This window comes from Pteropus medius, unplaced genomic scaffold (genome assembly GCF_902729225.1).
Source record: "Pteropus medius unplaced genomic scaffold, Ma_sr-lr_union100, whole genome shotgun sequence".
Classification (NCBI taxonomy): domain Eukaryota; kingdom Metazoa; phylum Chordata; class Mammalia; order Chiroptera; family Pteropodidae; genus Pteropus; species Pteropus medius.
Window position 1 is genome coordinate 1,435,272 of NW_024347791.1, and position 19,148 is coordinate 1,454,419.

The 19,148-nt window shown below is 46.0% G+C and overlaps 1 protein-coding gene across 3 annotated transcripts in view; it reads right to left on the reverse strand.

The window, feature by feature from the left end:
• The window catches only part of CSF2RB (colony stimulating factor 2 receptor subunit beta), a 22,134-nt gene extending 19,033 nt beyond the window's left edge, over positions 1–3,101 (reverse strand). For 2 of the 3 annotated variants that reach the window (XM_039877772.1, XM_039877773.1), the window contains exon 1: positions 2,837–3,100. In XM_039877772.1, the coding sequence (XP_039733706.1) occupies positions 2,837–2,862 (26 nt within the window). In that variant the 5' untranslated portion in view covers positions 2,863–3,100. Of the gene's footprint in view, positions 1–2,836 lie in introns of all 3 variants that reach the window. The other variant, XM_039877771.1, reaches the window with a different exon arrangement.
• Positions 3,102–19,148: the final 16,047 nt, after the last annotated feature.

Here is a 19,148-nt window from a genome sequence, read left to right on the forward strand (position 1 = left end):
AAAAAAAAAAGGAAAATGCAAATTCACTCCAGACAAAAACAGTTTCAGAGGACACTCTGACAAAGGCTTTTAAAGGAAGAATGCATCATGGCCATGGAGGGGTTATTTCAGAAATGCACAGAGCCATTAAGACATCTATTCATGAGTGAAAGAAACAGATTAACAGATGAAAGGAGGCAAAGGATGTTCATCTAGACAGATGCTCCTAAATATTCAATAGTACCAGAGCCATTTCTGATTCAATAAACCGTCAAACCTCCGCAAATGAGGAGCTGAAGGGAAGGTTGGCATTTCCGGTATCTACTAGAAACCTCTGGCAATATCAGAGTCAAAGGAGAAATGTTAGTGCCCTTCCCATCAGAGGCACAAACAGGAGAAGCTGCCCACTATTGTCAAATGATCTCTAAATTCAATACGATCTAAATCAAAACTCCAAAAAGTTCTAAAAGGATTTTTAATGGGCCTGACAAACTGATTCTAAACTATAACAAACCGTAGATGAGAGACTTGCTCTATTAGCTATAAATATAATGAGGAATATAACAATAGACAGGTGGAACAGAAAACAGTGAGGAAAATAACCAAGTAGGAAATTGTGAAGGAATAATGGCATTTCAAATCACTGAGGCGCGGATGGGCTGCATACTTATAATTAACGATATTGGGACAATTAGCTAATAATCTTTTTTAAGTTGGATTATTATTTTACATATTACCGACCCCTCCAAATTCCAGATAGATTAAAAATCTAAAAGTCAAAACTAAAATTATAAAAGCATCACAAATATATCTGGAATCTTAGGAGTTGAACAAGACACTAAATCCAGAAAACATAAGGTAAAAAATAATGACAGATCTGACTTAGAAGCAAGTAACACTTTTTTTTTTTTTTTAACATATGAAACAAGATATTTTAAACATGATAGAAAAGAGACAAATGATAGTCTGGAAAGTTGTATTTGAACATACTTGAATAAATTGTCAATGCACATAATGAATGAATCACTCTGAAAGTGAATACGTAAAAGACAAAGAGCCGATCAGAAAACGGACAAAAGATATTTCTGTGTACATCGTGGAAGGAACCCGAATAGCCAATAAACATATGGAAGATGCACAATTTCACCCATAATCGGGAAAAAGAAAAATCTAAACAAGAACCAGAAAATTTTCATCCATTACGTTGGATACAGTTTAAAAATTGGTCCTTTCCTTAATGAGAAACTTGCCTTTTTATGCATGACTGCGGAAGTGTCTGTTAATTTTGCTGTTTGGAGGATGCTGTGACAATATCTATTAAATTTTTAAACACACAATTTCTTGTCCAGCAATTCTGCTTCTAGGAATCTGGTTTGCAGGATTTTTATAGGAGTGAAAGAATTGGAAACAACTTAAGTGTTTATCAGTACGGGATTGGGTAAATTGTGGTGTGCCCATACTAACAAATGCCACACATTTGCTAGGGTTAATAAACGAGTTGAATCTATATGTATTATTGTGGAAAGTTGCTGAAACATAACATTAGGTGAAAAACTAAGTCATAGAACAATGTTTATGCAATAATCCCGTTTTTGGACATAGAAAAGCTATCTATTTGCAGCATGTTTAGAAAATGTTTTGGAAGGATGCACGTGGTGAAGAGGGTAGGCTATGGGACTAGTGGATGGAGGTGATTGGGACCTTGTCTTCTATGCTGCATAACTGGATTATTCTAATTTTCCATAGAGCTGATATTTACGCACTTATTTGTTTAATATTAAATATGTTCATTAACTCACAAACTATCTTGTTTTCCTGATGGAAGAAGCACAACGTAAGTAAAACTAATGAATAAAATAAAGTGACCTAAAGCTACTGGAAAAGGTTTTACTCATTATAAAGCTATTAGAAAAGAGGAAAGATGATAGGTAAATAAAAATTAGAATCTGGTTATGTAAAAATGTAACAGAGCCTTTGAAGACTAAAACTCGCACATAGGCAGCCTGTCCCTGGAGGCTGTCTGGGAGTCCCTACAGGCTTGTACTCCAATGCAGACCCATAGAAACACCTGCCCTCTCATCCACAGGGCAAATAAGTACGTCTGCACATACCTGTACATATAAACACATACATGCAGACACCCCTAGATGCCCACCCACCCAGCCAACACCGTTGGACACACACATGTGGGTCCAAACCCAGCTAAGTGACAATGGTTCAGGGCTGAGTCTGATAGTAAAAACATTCTTTGAGGGAGAAAAATATGTCTGTGGGCAAGGGACTGGGCCCTTCTCATCTTCCAAGTGAGCTTCCCACGCCTCAGCAAGCCTCCAGGTTTCGCCCTCCGCCTCCCAGGCTCCCTGCATCCGAGTGTTCCCGGGGACATACGCCCACACTCTCTCTCTTCCTAAAGCAGGCTGTCAGGGAATATCGGTGCTTTTCTTATCCCAAAGATGAAGACACAGAAGCCCAGGGCAGGGAGAGGACGTTCTCACTGCCACCAACACCATAGTGACACCGTAGTAAACAAAACAAAGTTGGATGATACACAGGGGTGTGACTCCCACACCCGAGCTCTTCACCTCCCTGGGTGTCCTCCCTGTTTCCAGGACAGCTGGATCCCACCAGTGAGGCTCACTCTCCCCTCCAGCACCCAAGGGGGTCGGCGCCTCTGGCTGACTCCTCGCCCACCAGCTGCCAGTCTGGGCTCAGATCCTCTCCAGAAGTAAGTCCTAACCTCCCCCAGCCCCAGACACACCCGCCCACTCAAGGCTCCCCCATTCCTTCTGGCTCAGTCTCCCCACATTCCTTTGCTACATCCCCGCCTGTCGACTTGCTGCCCAAAGCCAGGCCGTACCTCTTAGTGGTGGGACAGACCGACATTCTCCTGGAGCCTCCAGGCAGCAGTGAGCGGCTCACGCTTCCTATTTGCACTGACGCTGCTAGGAAATGGAGAAGCAGAAAGAGGAAGCAACACTCAGGCCTGTTTCTGTGCAAGATTCTTCTTCATAAGATTGCTTAGCTTCTTAGAATTGTGGACACCGAGATAGCGACTTTTTTTCAAAGTTTTGGTGATTTTGCAAATTCTATTCCTTCTACCAGAAATACTTCTACCCCGACTTTGCCTCCCCGTAAACTCCTACGCCTCCTCTGCCAGCTCAGTGCAAAGCTTCTCCATGCGGCCCTCCCGATGCCACAGGGGAATGGTGGCTGCAACGATCAGAGCGGACGAGAGCCCCGAACCTCACGGACCTGGGCTGGACTCCCAACTCCACTATCGCTCAGCGTATGACCATGTGCAAATGACCTGCATGTGACTTCGCCAGGTCTCGGGACCCCTGCCTGCTACTTAGAGGGATCTAAAAGCTCAAAGGGCCGTTGAGAAAACCCGATGAGATGCCGCGCGGCCAGACCTTGGCTCAGACGTGGCCGCAGCAACCCCCAAGGCTTAGCTGGTGTCATCTGGATTCCCCCGGTACCCTTTTGTCTTGCAACTCCCCACACCATCCCATAGTCCTCAGTGTTCGTGGTCATCAGTCCCCAACACTGTCTTTTCTGTGTGGCTCATATTTCTCTCCTCGGCACCCAGCACATGCCATGGTACAGAGGAGGCCCTTAGTGACAGTGTGTGGAATGAATGGATGAATGAATGAATGAGAAACTCCTGCACACAGCAGGGCTGGGGGTAAGGCAAACTGAATGAGGCACCCCATTGGGTACAAAATTTAAGGGGGTATCAAACACTCAGTAATCAAGATAAATAATATTTTAATGCGATGTTGTAAAAAATAAAAATCAATACCAAAAAAATCCACGATGAACAAAATATGAAATTTTAAATAAAGTCAGGCTCAGGAACAGTGCCATGGCGAGCCACTTTGGAGTCTGAGGCAGAAGGTAAAAGCAGTGCCTTTTCTCCCGAGCAGAGACAGAATAAGTGAAGAGGACACCTCCCAGGAAAGAGGGGACAGTAGCAGGGAAGGGGACAAGGGGTGAGGAGGGCCAGGAACCTGTAATAGAGCCGCTGGACTCCTGGCCTTCCTCCTGCGGGGAAAGGTATGCCTGGCCTGGAACAGCCTGGAACAGCCTGCAATGCCATCCGGGGCAGGGAAAGGCCAGGCTGGGGGGTCGAGTGGTGGCTGCGGGACCTGACTTCTCTTGGATCTTCTGCTGGTGTGGAGTCCCTTCCTAGAGTGGAGAGGTCATGCGGGGGGCCGTCCAGAGCCAGAGAGGAGGGACTTAAAGTAAAGTCCATGCCTTTCGCCTCCCTTAGGTGCTTCCACCCAGATCGTCCTCCTCTGTGTGCTGGCCAGGCTGAGGGCTGGGGACCCCAGGAGGGGTCCCGCCCAGGCCCAGCCACATGGAGCCTGGTTTGGGGGAGCAAGGCCTTTCCAGGGGTCAAGGTGGGTGGTATTTTCCTGCCGTCCGTGTGGCCCATCACTGGCCTAGAGCTTTGAGGCCTGAGAAGATCCGATGGGGCGCTAGGGGATTTCTGCTGCCAGGGAACCCCATATCATTACCCCGAGGGAAGGCCTAGCCCCCATCACCCACCAGGAGAGGGCAACAGACCCACACTATGAGGAGTCCGGCTCCCAGCACCACACCTGTGGGTGGTTTTCCGGCCTGACCACAGGCAGTAGTAAAGCTTTCCCCGGCAGGCCTTTGGGGACACACACGGTGCTGGCCAGTCTCTGAGGGCCTTGGGTGTCAAGGACTCAGGCCCCTGGCTGGCCATGCCCTGTCACATGTTCTCATTCCTAGGCCTCTTCTCTGAGGCCTTGGGAAGAGGGCTCCTTCAGCTCCTCTACCGAGGCCTCCTCGTTGGAGAAGGGAAGAAAAACACCTGTTTCCCCGGCTCTGACACAGCGTCCAGTACTTCCTCTCTTGTGCCCTCTCCTCTCGCCTTCCCTGACTCCAGGGAGCCTTCTATTCTGGCTCCCTCAGCAGCGCGGGGATCCGTCGGACCCTCCACAGACACTCTGTTCTGTGCAGGGAAATGGAGAACGGGGGTGTCGGGGCTTCCTTGGGTTTCACACTCTTGATCACCCCACCACAACGATCAAGGCTTGACTCTGGCGGTTCTGTGTCTCGTTGCTTTAACCAGCTGCCCCCACACCTGGCAGGTCAGCGGCCTCTCCCAGCTCAGCTGAGCTCCTGACAAAGAATGGGTCATAACGCCCTTTCCCACACAGGCAAAGGTGCACCTCAGCTTCCGGGCTCCTTGTGTGACGAGGACTCTGCAGGGAGGTGAACTGAAAATGGGATATCGGAATCTAACGACGTTCCGCTTTGAAAAATGAAATTGCCACGATATAAAAACGAGCAAGCAACAACAATAAGTCAAACACAAATAAAGCAAGAAGAGCTTAACCATGCTCCTGAGGGAGGCTTTGATATGGGTGTGAGATCCCACAGGGGAGATGGGGCGGTGGTCACGTGGCTCTGGTGACAGGGGTGGGGACGACGTGGGTCCGGTCCAGTTCACAGGAGGCTTGCTTCTCTCAGCTCTGGTACCTGCACAGCTGCCTTAATTGTCACGGAGCCCAGCTCCTCTCTGCCTGGAACTTAGAGAATTTTTTAAAAAATGCTTTAAAAGTTGATCATATAGTACTTATGTTTACATTTACTGTAACTGCATTTAATTTTTTAAAATGTCCATACTCTCAGTACACAAATCTTAAGTGCATGGTGCAGTGAATATTTATAAATCTATAGACCCATGTAACCACCACTAGATCAAATATAGAACATTCCAGACCCCAGAAGCCTCTTTTGTTCCCCTTCCCTGTCGCTATCTCTCAAAGATAATCACCCCTCTGATTTCTCTCACTGCGAATTAGTTGTATCTGTTTTTTTTTTTTAATTGTGGGAAAAAGTACGTAACGTAAAAGCGTTTCCATTTTTACCATTTTTCAGTCTACAGTTCAGCAGCATTAAGTACGTTCACGTTGGGCAGCCATCACCTCCATCCATCTCCAGAACTTTTCTATCACCTCCAACTGAAACTCTGTCCTCATTAAACACTAAGTCCCCGCTCCTCCTCCCCCAGTCCCTGGTACCCACCTTTCTACTGTCTGTTTCTGTGTATCTCATGTAAGTGGAATTACACAATTCTTTTTCTGTCTGGCTTATTTTACTTAATGTAATGACTTCATGGTTCATCTGTGTTGTAGTGAGTGTCAGAATTGCCTTCTTTTTAAAGCTTAATAATATTCCATTATATGGATATACCACCTTTTATATATCTACTCATCTATAAATAGATACTTGGGTTGTTTCCACCTTTTGGTGGCTGTGAATAATGCTGCTGTGAACACTGGCGCACAAATGTCTGTTCGAGTCCCTGCTTTTACTTCTTTTGGGCGCATACTCGGAACTGGAATTGTTGATCATATAGTATTAATGTTTAAATTATTAGGGAACCACCATACTGAATTGTGTGTTTTTGAACTTGACTTGTAGGGAATCGTTTTATGCTTGGTTGCATCTTAAATGCTTCAATTAAACAAACTGACGCTCAAAGGCTTTCTGATAACTAGCATTGTTCACAAGCCCGCTTCATTTTGCTCATTCATTACAATTTGATTATGGTTTGGATGACCCATAGCTGACTCTGAAATTATGGTCCAAGATCCCCTGCAACTTCTGAGGTGCTGTTAAAAATGCAGATTTTAGACTTCCAGATTAAAAGAGAGAGTAAAAGAAAATCAGAGACACTAAATCAAACGGTTCAAGGAGCACTGTCTCCAAATGTGAAGAAGTCTTCCGCAAACTTCAACGAATTCATTTTACTTATAATTCTCTTTTTGCGTGATCAATAGAGTGACATAGGATTTTTTAAAAAATCTATATTTAAATAAGTCTAAAAGAGCTCTCCCAATAAACATTAAAAATTCTAAGTGAGAAGAATCACTTTGTCAATTTATTCGGCCATGTTTTTATTTTCCAAGTGGCATATAAAATAATAATGTGGCTCACAGTGAACGATGGTCTAGATTCTATGAAACCCAGGGAAATATTGACAAGAACATAACACTCATGACGACCACAGATTGAGCACTTACACTATGGACACTGGTTCACACGCTTCGCGCATACGATTTTTTCTATTTCTCACAATATTCTTTAGGTATTTGTTATTATTTTCATGTTACAAATTAAGAAACTGAGGCATAAAAATGAAATAATTTGGCAAAAGTAACATAGCCCGTCTGTGCTAACACTGCATTTTTTCTTTTTTCTTTTTATTCTGAAACAATTTCAAAATACAGAAATTGTTAAAAGCGATACAAAAAATTCCAACTTTTTAACTGCAGTATCCCCTCTACATTTATTAGTTGGCATTCTACTGTAAGAAAGAGCTTTTTTCCCTCCCCATTTTTAATCCACTTTAATCCATGTGGACTAATGGAGTCCTATTGTATTAAATGGATAGCGGTCAGTTACTATCATTATTTGTTTGGATGTTGGAATCATTCTAGGTTTGGCCAATGAGAGCTCCTTAAAATTGGCTCCTACGTCCTTTTGACATATCCCCATCATTCATTAAGGCCTTCCTGATTTTCGGGTATCGTAAAATACTCCCATCTTATCTTGGACTTCTCATTCCCCAGCCTTGGACTTTAGCATTTCTCCAAGGAGCTCTGCTTCCTTTCAGTGAATAATGGCATTCAGAGCTCACTGCGGTTGGGGTGTCACTGCCCTCAGATCCTCTCAGTGGCCAGAGCCTGGAAATAAACACACGAGCAATGATCGAATGAATGAATGGACATATCTAGTTACAGCCATATGTATTTCCATATCTATCATTTTGAAAAAAGATATTTGTACTTCCAATCCAAAAACACTGGGTTGTCCATTCTAGCTTTCTCCCAAATGTCTCTGTACCTCTCCTCTTGGCTATGAGAATCCAGACTATTATCTCTAGTATGTTTACATAATTGTTCACCCACCGGCACGTAGCCCACCTCCCTGCTAGGCTCCTACCCTGCTATGACACCTATGTCATGAAATTGAATTTTGCCTACCCCTCCTCCTAAAAAAAAGATATATTGAAGTCCCTACCCCCAGTATTTCAGAATGTGATCTCACTTGAAAATAGAATCTTTACAGAGATAATCAAGTAAAAACGAGGTTAGGTTGGGTGCCTCTCTGAAAGAGAAAGGAGGACACAGAGACGTACACAGAGAGAGGAAGATGTGACGACACACAGAGAGAAGACAGCCATGTGACTTGAGTGATGCGCCTATAAGCCAAGAAACACCAAGGATTATTGGCAAAGACCAGAAGCTAAAAGAGGCAACAAAGGATTCTCCCCTAGAGCCATCAGAGAGAGCATGGCCTGCAGACGCCCTGATTTTGGACTTCCAGTCTTTAGAACTGTGAGACAATAAACTGTTGTTTTGATTCTCTGCTATGGCGGGCCTAAGTAAGGAACACGCCCTTTCTGTATCAGTCCTGGCTGCCTTCCTGCCCCGTCAGGCCTGCCTGGGGACTTTGAGAAGGAAGGAAGGGAGGGAGGGAGTCTGGAATAAGAATTTGAATAGAAGCCCATTTTTCTCCGAAGGCTGTGTCCTTAATTAGTCCATTCACTTCATAGAATAATAGGAGAGACCAAAATAAGCGTTTTTAGTAATCAGATCTTAATAAATTCTATAGCAGGGATTGGTATACAATGGCCTACAGGCCAAATACGCATTACAGTCTGTTTTCGTTCAGCCTTTGAACTAAAAGTGGCTTTAAATTTTTTAAATTGTTGGAAAAATCCAAAGAAGAAAAATATTTTGTGATCTATGGAAATAATATGAAATTGAAATGTCACTGTTCATAAATAGTTTTACGAGAATACTGCCATGCTCATTTATTCATGTTTTATTTATGGCTGCCCTACGGTTTTGTGTGCAACGGTGAAATCGAGTAATTGAAACAGAAACCATACAGCCTGCAAAGCCATATTTACTATCTGGTCCTTCATAGAGAACGTTTGCCGACCCTGTTCTGTAGTTGATATTCAAAAAGCATCTGATGAGAGTATGAAGAAAAGAGAGATGACATCTACCTAGGGATGCAAGGGTGCAGTGATGCTGGCTTCGGGAAGTGAAAGAGGGTATAAAATTTTGACATTCATTCATTTATTCATTCATTCAAATGAGCACCTGCAATGTGCTAGGTAACGGAACATGAGGATGAGTAAAGCCCAGAGCCCGATCACAGGGAACTCACAATCTAAGGAGGATGATATGCAAAGCTCTCCCCATAAGGCACTGCGGAAGGGTGTAGACACCGGAAGCGCATCTCCTGGGAGGTCAGAGGAGGAGGCTCCTCTGAGGAGGCATGCCTGAGCCGGATCATGGCGTGTATGGAGACTCTTGCCAGGCAGAGGAAAAGAAATATCTGGGAAGCTTTCTTGGAGGTGAGGTCTTTTGCCCTCTCACTCATCATCCTTGGGAGCCTCTCACTGGCCTGACTAGCTAAGGAAGGTACCAGGCTGTCAAGAGGGCCTCCACACAGGGCTTGGCCTACACCCCCACTTCCAGTCTCACAGGCAGAGAGTGGCACCCCAAGGTCACAGCCAGTTACTGGCTGGGTTGAGGCCAATGCTATCTCTTGTGACTTTGAGCACAGTAAGGGATCTTAGGAGTTCATGTGAAGTGCTAAGTTTCCTGTACCCTTTCCTCTCCCTGCACTTTTCGGTTCCTGGGACTTTGGGAAGAAAGATGACCAAGGAAAACTCACCGATGCGTCGTCTCCATAGGAAACTCAGCAAGAGAAGGAACCTTACCCCTCTCGACCTTCTCCTGCCCCCCGCCCTCCCTCGGTGGCCCACAGAACCTCCATTTTAGCCTCTCCCACATTCCATCATAGTTGCTTGCATTTCTGCCTCCCTTGTGAGCTTGACAACAGGTCAGAAGCAGGGACCATATCATTTATTTTTTTATCTGTGGTGCTGAGGGATTGTAAATGCTCCGTTAACATCTGCTGAATGGACTAGAATGCAGCTGAATTGAATGGAGTGGACAGGATGGAAATGGTTTAAATAGGAATGTAAAGGCACCGAAGATGATCTCAGTAGGACATAGGTGGCCTCCCTACATCGACCTCAAAGGTCACAGACTCTTTCAATAATCCTTTTTTGAATAAGTAATGAATTCCTTTTATGGATCATGTCTGGGAATTTATCTACAACCATATTTTTAAAAAATATTACGGTATCTAAGTGGACTTCCTCTTGTTTCTTGGCAAATGCAACTACGAAAATCTCAGTTTATTATCTCCGCATAGCCAGCTCCTTTCCTGAAGCTCTTTCCACTAATGATCTACATTCAGTACTTCTGACTCTCTTACCTTCCCATCCGCTATTAGATCTGAATTTGTATTAATTCTCCTCTGGCAAAACTCAGGCTTCTGTAACTTTCTACCTGTTCCTTCTGCCACCCCTTAGTCAGGCCTTATTATGTCTCCAAGAGCTTCTCATCGGCCGGGCCTGCCTTGAACCCCTGTCCGCACCCCCTTTCCTCATAGGGCTGCCGTGTTACACAGCTGTTTTATTGAACTCGGGTGTCTCCTGAGTTGTGTGGCGTGATGTCTCTTGAGTTGTCACCAGAGTGACCTGTCACTCCCTTGCTTAAAAAAAAAAATTATCAACCCTGGGATTTCCATTATCCATAGCATTAACTCTGAGCCCATCAGAGTTGTTTAAGAAGCTCCATGAACCTTCCTTCTCAGCCCATGTGACACCTCTCCCAACTTCCCCAAAGCGGACTTTCTCTCCCAGTGTGCTCTGGAACACCGCAGATCTAAGACCTCAAGCCACCAAGTCCCACTTCTCCCTCCTGTGTTTTTAAACCAAGAGTTTCCCTCAGCCATACACATAACCAGGCTGCCGCCATCTTTAAAAACAAAACTCTCCTTTTCCCTCACATTCTTCTCAAGCCCCAAACTTCTCCTCCCCATTCATTCATTTATTCATTTGTCCAACCAATATTTTTGAATTGACACCTACTGGGTGCCAATCCCTTGTTCTAGGCACTGAGGATATATCTATCAGTGAACAAAACAGATGAGCGTCTCTGCCTTTGGGACTTTTACAGTCTCACAAGAGAGATGTGCGACCTACACGGAACATGCTAATTTAGTAAAGAATGGAATGCATATGGTCTTCGGGAAGGGGATAGTGCTGTGGATAAACGAAGTAGAGCCATTTAAGGAGACCGAGTGAATGAGAGGAGAGCAGGTTGCAGCATTAAATGGGATGGTCAGCGGTCACTTCCTTGGGCAGAGGAGAGGCTTGTCACCTCTAAAGGGTCTTGTCTACATTCACCGCCATCGTTTCTCACCCCCCAGTGACTCCTCAGCCCAGGGAAACCTGCTCCCCGAACGCTGCTTCTCGTGAGTCCAACAAGCATGCCCGCGTTGCCAAAGCCAGGGTCACCTTGCAGCCCTGCGGAAGCAGAGCTTAGTGCTGTTGAACGTCGAGTGCTTGACGCATGTTTGTGCCTTGGCCTCTAGGACGCCACACGTTCTGATTTTCTTCTATCTCTCCTTTGCCATTTCTTCTTTTTCTGCCTGTCTCATCCATGCCCTCAGCTCATCTCAAGCCGCATTTCCCCTAGAGAGTTCCATTCGCACGCTCTGAAACCCAAATCTCTGTTTCAGCCCTGACCTCTGGAGAGATCTGCCGGCTCTTTTTTGTTTGTGAAAGGTGAGGCCCCTGCTTTCCTCCAGAAACGTGCTCTGCATAACTAAGTTTCAAAGATCCGGAGAGCTCCTTGGTATAGCAGGAAGAAGGCAGTGGAGGGTTAGGGTTAGGGTCCGAAGTCTCAGGTAAGAGAAGGAATAGAAAAAGGCCTGCGTTGGGTTGCGGAGACCCTAGAAATATGGTCAGAGGTGAAGCCCAAAGATGGCAACCACCAGTGAGAGCTCCTTGAGGGGTGGGAATGGCCTTTTTGGTGGTGATGCTCTATTCTGTGTACACTTAATCCTGAATTTTTGGTAAGGGTGGGCCTGGATTGCCCTGAACGGCACAGAGTGTCAGGGGAAAGAGCATCCTTCTCTGAGTTCCTGTTTTCCATGGTTTCCCTCCAGGCAGCCATGCTGACAGAGAGAGCAGGTGTGACAGCTTGGACATGCAATCATGTGACTTGTTACAAACACAAACTTGGCCAGTCACCAGGAGGAGCAGTGGGACAGCTGGACCCCAAATGTCTGTTTGGAGAAGACACCTTTTTTTTTTTTTTTTTTTTGCTAAACCATGTTGACTTTCCACAAAGTCACATCCTTCCATACATAAGCCCGTAATTGAAAAATCACTAAATGCACATAGGAACAAGCCCCCGTGGGTGAGAGTAAACAGAAACAACAAACAATAGATATCGACCCCAAGAACCGAAGATATTGGAGTAATCTGATCTTGAATATACTCCTGTCCCCAGTTCAAGAAGGCAGGGCATGCTCATGGCAATTCTCCTCTTCCCAACAATCAGCTTAGAAGGGACACGCACACTCAATCTGGCCAGGGAGACCCCCTTGCGAGGAAAGATGTCCTTTCAACTTCTGGACAATGTCCTCTGCCCGTGACATCTGGAGCCACCTCAACCACCATTACGCACATTGTGAGCTGTCAGAGCAGACAAGAGGGGAAGCATGCGGGTTCGTGATGAGGCTGAGACCCTGGGCTGACTCACACGGTGCTGCCCCATCTCTGCGTTCCATGTCTTACGGCTCGGCCGCTTTCAGTGGTTTTTGGTACTTTGCAGCTGACAGGAACCTCACTGCTGTGCCCTTTTCCATATTATATATTCTTTTTTCTTCATGATGTCCCTCTCTGTCTGCTCAACAAACTCTCCCAGATCTTCCCCCAAGGCGATACCGCACAGGCCCTTGCTATTCAAAGTGCGGTCCCCAGGCCAGCAGCAGCATCGCCCAGCAGCTTGTCAGAAAAGCAAACTCCCAGGCCTCGCTGCAGACTCAGTGGACCAAAATCTGCATTTTAACAAGATTCCCAGGCGATGTGTGAGCTCTTGAAAACTTAAGGATTACGGGATGATGCCACATATTGATTGCCTCTTTCTTCTGTATCTGATTTTTCTCATTATTAATGCCATCACCGTGAACATGCAGGGCAGCCAGAGAGGAGCAAAGGCAGGGCAGCCCAGAGTACGTGGACTCTACCTGGCCAGGCTGGAGTCACTCCTGAGGAGAGAGGAATGTAAGTCGATACTCAGCTAATGTTTTCTTGTCTCATCTTCCACTCAAGATCTGACTGCAGAGCAAGGGCATGACTTAAACTAACAAACTTAAACTACTTAACTTAACCTACTGAAGTTACCTATGTAATTCCTCGATGATTTTCCTTCCTCTTTTCATATCATAGATTGCTCTCCTTGATCAATACCCCATGTCTGCCCTAACGTCTGAGTGTTTCCTGCTGGGGTCTCGAAGGCAACCCCCTCTGTGAGCCTCAAGCCTCTGGCAGCTCTGTCCCCAACACAGCCTTGTGCATGTGAAGTGTGCTGTGGGGGCATTACCACTGCTCAGTGTCCACCCAAGGGGCACCTTTTTTTTTTTTTTAAACTCCAATGTTTTGAATTTTTCCCCTGCAATTTCATGCATTACTTTTGTAATCCTGAAGATATTCTGGTATATGAAGTTGTTTATGCATTCAGCTATTGTGCATGAAGTCTGAGCTGATCTGTCATAGAGGTTGCAATAAAGTAGTAAGCTATGATCATAACCCCGCTACAATCTAAAAACAACAGGAATTTTCTGTTCTGTACAGACAGCTAAGAAGTCATCAGGAAGTAACTGCATCTGAAAGGATTTGGACATCTTTTCCTTGATCGATGAGTATGTCCAGCTGAGACCCTGGATCAGACTTCACGAAATGGCAGCCTCATAAGCCTTCCATTTACTTTGACATGATGCCAAATAGCCACTGAAAATTTGATCTTGGGTTGCAAATTGGCCTTTCTCATGCAGTCCCTCCTTAAAGCCAGCCTGGCCCTGTGGCCGTGTGACAGTGGCATGTGGAAGCATGAGCCATAGTCCTTGGTTTCTGTCTCCAGAGCAGATGTGAAACACTNAATTATTTTCAAAAAATATATTAAAACTCAATTTTTAAATTTGACTTTGAGTGGGAAGGAGACATGGGATCAGAGTGAGAATTTTCATTATGGATCATTTTACACATTTTAATTTAAATTAAATATAATTTAATTTAATACAAAAACATATTTAGTATTACCTACTCAAAATAGATACAAAAAACATAAATTCTGTTTATCCTTGAAACCCATTTCAAACTCATTTCCTTTCTCCACGAAACCTTGCTCGGCTCTACATCCCAACACTTCTCCCTGTCCTTAACCCTCATGGAAAAGTGTAAGACATGGAATTCTTTGAACAAGATGTCCTCGGGTCCTTGACATCTGCCCTATGATGTGCTCTATCTCAGGGGTCTCAGACTTTGGAAAGTTATACACCGGTAACATTCTTTTCCCAAAATTATTACAGTTGTCAATATAGAGTTGCTGGTAGTAGGTAAGGACATTTTGAAAAGCACCTATGGGCCAGTCAGTTCCTTTCTGTTTCAAGACTGCTCACGTAATTTGCCATCAATTTCTGATTCTTAAATTGGGGATGTTGTTATTTTTCTACTTCATTTCCTGGAATGTTAAAACTAAAAAAGAACTCCAGTATGCAAAACTCAAAAATAGTCACCACACCATCTATCATTGCTGATTTCACCAGAGAATGTTTTTTGCCAAAAAAGAAAAAAAAGGAGGATAAAATCTCAGAATAAAGAACAGGCTTTTAGATCCACAATAATCATTTTTATTTTCTCCATTATACTTTGCACTGGTCAGAACTTGGTCTTGGACTTGAACTTGGGAATGGCTGCTTAGTTGCTCTTCCTGGGAGGGAACCTCTGTAGGTGTGTTTTCTTCCACTCCTGGATCCTAAGTTTCTGGAAGCTGCCTCGTCTAGCAGCAGCAGTGCTTGGGGGAGGCACACGTCACATATGCTCAGTGTCACTGACCAGGGCTCTGTCTTCTGGCCACACTCCGAGGCAAGGGAAAGTGGGAAATGCACTCTTTATTCATGGCGGCTCTGCGTATTAGTGCCCTAGAGTTGCAATAACAAATTACCACAAATTTGGTGGCTTAAGACAACGCAAATTTATTCTCTCACAGTTTCAGAGGCCAAAAGTCCAAAACTTGTGTCAGCAGAGCTGTACTTTCTCTGGAGGTTCTAGAGAGGGTCCAGGCTTACCTTGTCAGCTCCTAGTAGCTTCTGGCATCCCACGGCTTGTGGCTGCATGACTCCAATATCTGCCTTGGTCGTCACGTGGTCTTCGCTCCTTGTTCCTGCATCTCTCCTTGGCCTTTTTCTTACAAGGACACTTGTCGTTGGATTTAGGGCACATTTGGATAATCCAGGATGGTCTCATCTCAAGATCCTTAACTTAATTACATCTGCGAAGACCCTTTTTCCAAATAAGATCACGTCCACGTGTTTCGAAGGTTAAAATGTGGACATATCATGCTTGGATCCACCATTTAACCCACTACACTATGTGTCCAGTATAAATTCTTTTATTAAAGATCTGGAAGCACAGACACTGGGTGACAATGGGCAGCCTGCCCCATGCAGGATGATAGGTATCCCTGGGAACCTAAAGATCCGAGCTTTGCAGAACTGAGAGAGTAACTGGGGAGTTGCAGGTGGCTAAGACTTTGAGACAGCCCTGAGGACTGCTTATATTATAGCACCTGCCACCACTGTGACCATTCCTTTCTATTTCTGCCCCGTCCCTCCTGCCACAGCCCATCAGCACCTCAGCCTGACTCCCCGCACATACTCATGGCTCCCATGGGCTCTTCTGTCTCAGGATCTCTGTTACCTGCCTTCTCTCTCTGTGTCACAGGTTTGGCTATCTGTTGGGCGGACTCTGAGATGAAGTTTAGCGTGTAGGGTGTTTATTAAGGTGTGCCCTTTGCACACGTAAGAGGCCTCCAGATTTGAGAGGATTCCAGAGAAGAGAAGGGATCTGTAGCAGGTCAAACCACAGTGCAAGCAGCCCCGCCACTTGGGCCAGATGGCTCAGCAGACTCTATGACACGGGAAGTGTCAGCGGTGAGAAAAGATGCCATGTGGCGAGTGCAGTGAGAGAATCATAATGGGGTCAAGGGGTTGTGGGGCAAGGCCATGAAATCTGTAGGAGAGAATTGTGCACCTTTTGGACGACAATCCTTTATGTGCTCTAGTGCCCTAGTAGAGACACATCATTGGCAACTCACGACTACACTAGCTAGAGTAATTTGGGTCTGTCAAACACACCAAGGAGTTCAACTGTGGTTGAGACCCACAACTGCCCTGGCTGATCCCACAGGAGCCAGACATTCCTTCAGAGTTGTCTTGAGTTGGGCCAGGATGGCCAGGCCTTTATACCGCATCCATTAGTCACTGTGTCTCTCCCTCCTCTTCACCTGGGAAAGGGCATGACCTTGGGCAAGGCAGAGCTCTGTCGCTGTCGCTGTCCCTGAAGAGGCTCTTGGCTGAGCCAGCAGCACTCACAGCCCCTGGGGTGACAAGGCCTTCACCGATGGAGAGTCCCAGCGCTGTGTCTGCATCTCTCGTAGGGCAGTTCTCAGCTTCTGTTCCAAATGCCCGCTCTTTCACCAAGACGCCTTCGTTCAAGTTCACAGAAGAGAATCAAACAGACTCGACTCATCCGCGTAGAGCCCCCTGTGGGTGAGGACTGCTTTAGAAGGGGTCGGCTGCAGGGAAGGCACGCTGAGGGTTGGCCTCCCCGGGGCTCTTACCCACACGAAGGACACATCACCTGTTTGTCACAGTGCTGTTAGGGCAAGTCGACGGCATTACCTACGTACATGGCTAGCACATAGTAGGCATGACATCAGCACAAGCTTTCTTATTCTGTTCCTCTCTTTACCCTTGAAACTGGGACACTTAATTTCAGCTCAGTTTCTTCAAACTCAACAAACATGCAACATGGCCGCCAAGGTCTGTCGTCTTTTCTACAGGTTTTGTTAGCCGTCCGTCTCCAAAGTCACTGCCCATGACTCTCATCTCCTGAATTCACATTCATGTGGTCCCATCCCACGGGGTGCCAGAGTTGGTCTGTGTGACCAGTTAGAGCAGAGCGGAAGATGGTATGGCATTTCTGATATTAGATTATAGAAGACAGTACAGCTCCCATCTCGGCGCGCTCTCTCTCTCTCTCAATCTCTCTCTCTCTCTCTCTCTCCCCCACCCCCCAACCCATCTCTCTCCTCTGTCCCCAACGTCCTGATCAGATCACTCACTCTGGAGAAGCCAGCTGCCATATCACGAACAGCTCTATGGCAAGGAACTGAAGATTTTTGCTGACAAACGTGCGAGGGATTTTACAAGTGGCCCCTCCAGCCCCAGTCCTGACTTCAGGGCTGTCCCAGCCAACGGCTTGACGGAAAGCTCACGAGAGACCCTGAGCCAGAACCATCTAGTTAAGCTGCTCTCAGATTTCTGACCCTCAGAAACTGTGTGAGATATAATATCTATTGGTTTAAATTGTTAAGTTTGGGAGATAATTCGATGTATCACAATAAATAACTTCTGTATTCCTTTCCCCTTACCATTGTCTCTTCTAACGGAACCGTTATTTTTCGGGTGGATGGGGAGATCATTTGAGCTCAGGGTAGAAGGCTCTTCATTGCAATCCATTAGAACAGAGGGCCCCAACCCATGGCCGAAGACCGTTACCGGTCGGTCCATGGCCTGTTAGGAACCAGGCCGCACAAAAGAAGGTGGGCAGGTGAGTGAAGCTTCATCTGTATTTGCAGCTGCTCCTCAGCGCCAGCATCACCGCCTCAGCTCCACCTCAGATCTTCAGGAATTAGATTCTCATAAGAGCACTGGTCCCTGGAGCCAAAAAGGTTGGGGACCGCTGCTTTAGAAGAATCGTGATTTCATAAAGCAGTTTTGGAAGCCTCCTTCTGCTTGGACAATGATTGGCCTAAGAATGCACAGCTGACCTGTTTTGACCCAAATAAAAAGAATGGTCTTCTGGAGGAAGCACCTATTCACAAATAAAAGAAAGACATAGGTTTGTGAGGCAATGGCTTTTTGCCCTTCCCTTCCTCCCCTTCCTTCATCCTTGAACCTGGAGCACAGCTGTCTTCCAAACATAGAGCAACAGGAATGCGGGAAAAGCCGAGAGCCATTCACAGGCCGGCCCTGACATTACCAAGGCACTGAACCAACATCTGCATCTCTCAAAGATTTATTCCGTGAAAAAGAATTACACCGTTGCAAACGAATGCAACCCTAACTGAACAATATATTAGGCTCCTACTGTGTTCTGGGCACTGCGTGGTGCTTAGAGAACAGAGCAGTGAAATGAAATAGCCACGGTCTTGCCTCTGAGAAGCGCAAAGTTTTAAACAGGACAGAGGTAACAAGCGAAGGTGCGATGAACCTTTCGAAGCTGTGTAGCAGGAAAAGCGTAGCTGCTAGGAGCGTGGCAGGGCTGCCTCACCTTGCCTGGGGTTCAGGGAGCGTGTCCGAGGAGACGTTTCCTTTAAGCTGAGGCTGTTTGGTTTGGGAGGGAAGAGTGTCCCATAAGATGAGAGAATATGAAGACTTCGAAGAACCAGGAAGAGCTGGGGATGGAGCCCAGAGAGGGAGCGGGAAGAGGGGAGGAAGAGAGGAGTTGGAGGTGTGGGGACAGCCCAAGTTCTGCGGGGCTTTAGGGCCATGATAAGAATTTGGGACTTCATCCTCGGGGCTCTGAGAAGCTATGAGAATTGCAGGCAGAGGAGGGATATGATCAGATATACTTTTTGAACAGATGGCTCGGGCTGCCATGCTGAGAATAGATTGAAGATATTCGGGGACACCCCGAGCGGGCAGTCACCAGAAGGGAGATGATGCTGGCTGGGACTTTGGTGGTGACAGCAGAAACAGAAAAGCGAATAGATTCTAGATATAGTTAAAGGGTCTGGTGATGACATTATCATGTAACCCTATGGAGCTGGGAGGGGCGGCCACTAGGTTCTTCTTTGTGCAGGTGAGTGCATCAGGGCAGGAGCAGGTCTCGGGGGGAAACGAGGCCTCCAAGGGCAATTGCTATGAGCCCTGCACATGGAAAATGTTCTTCCCAGCAGGAG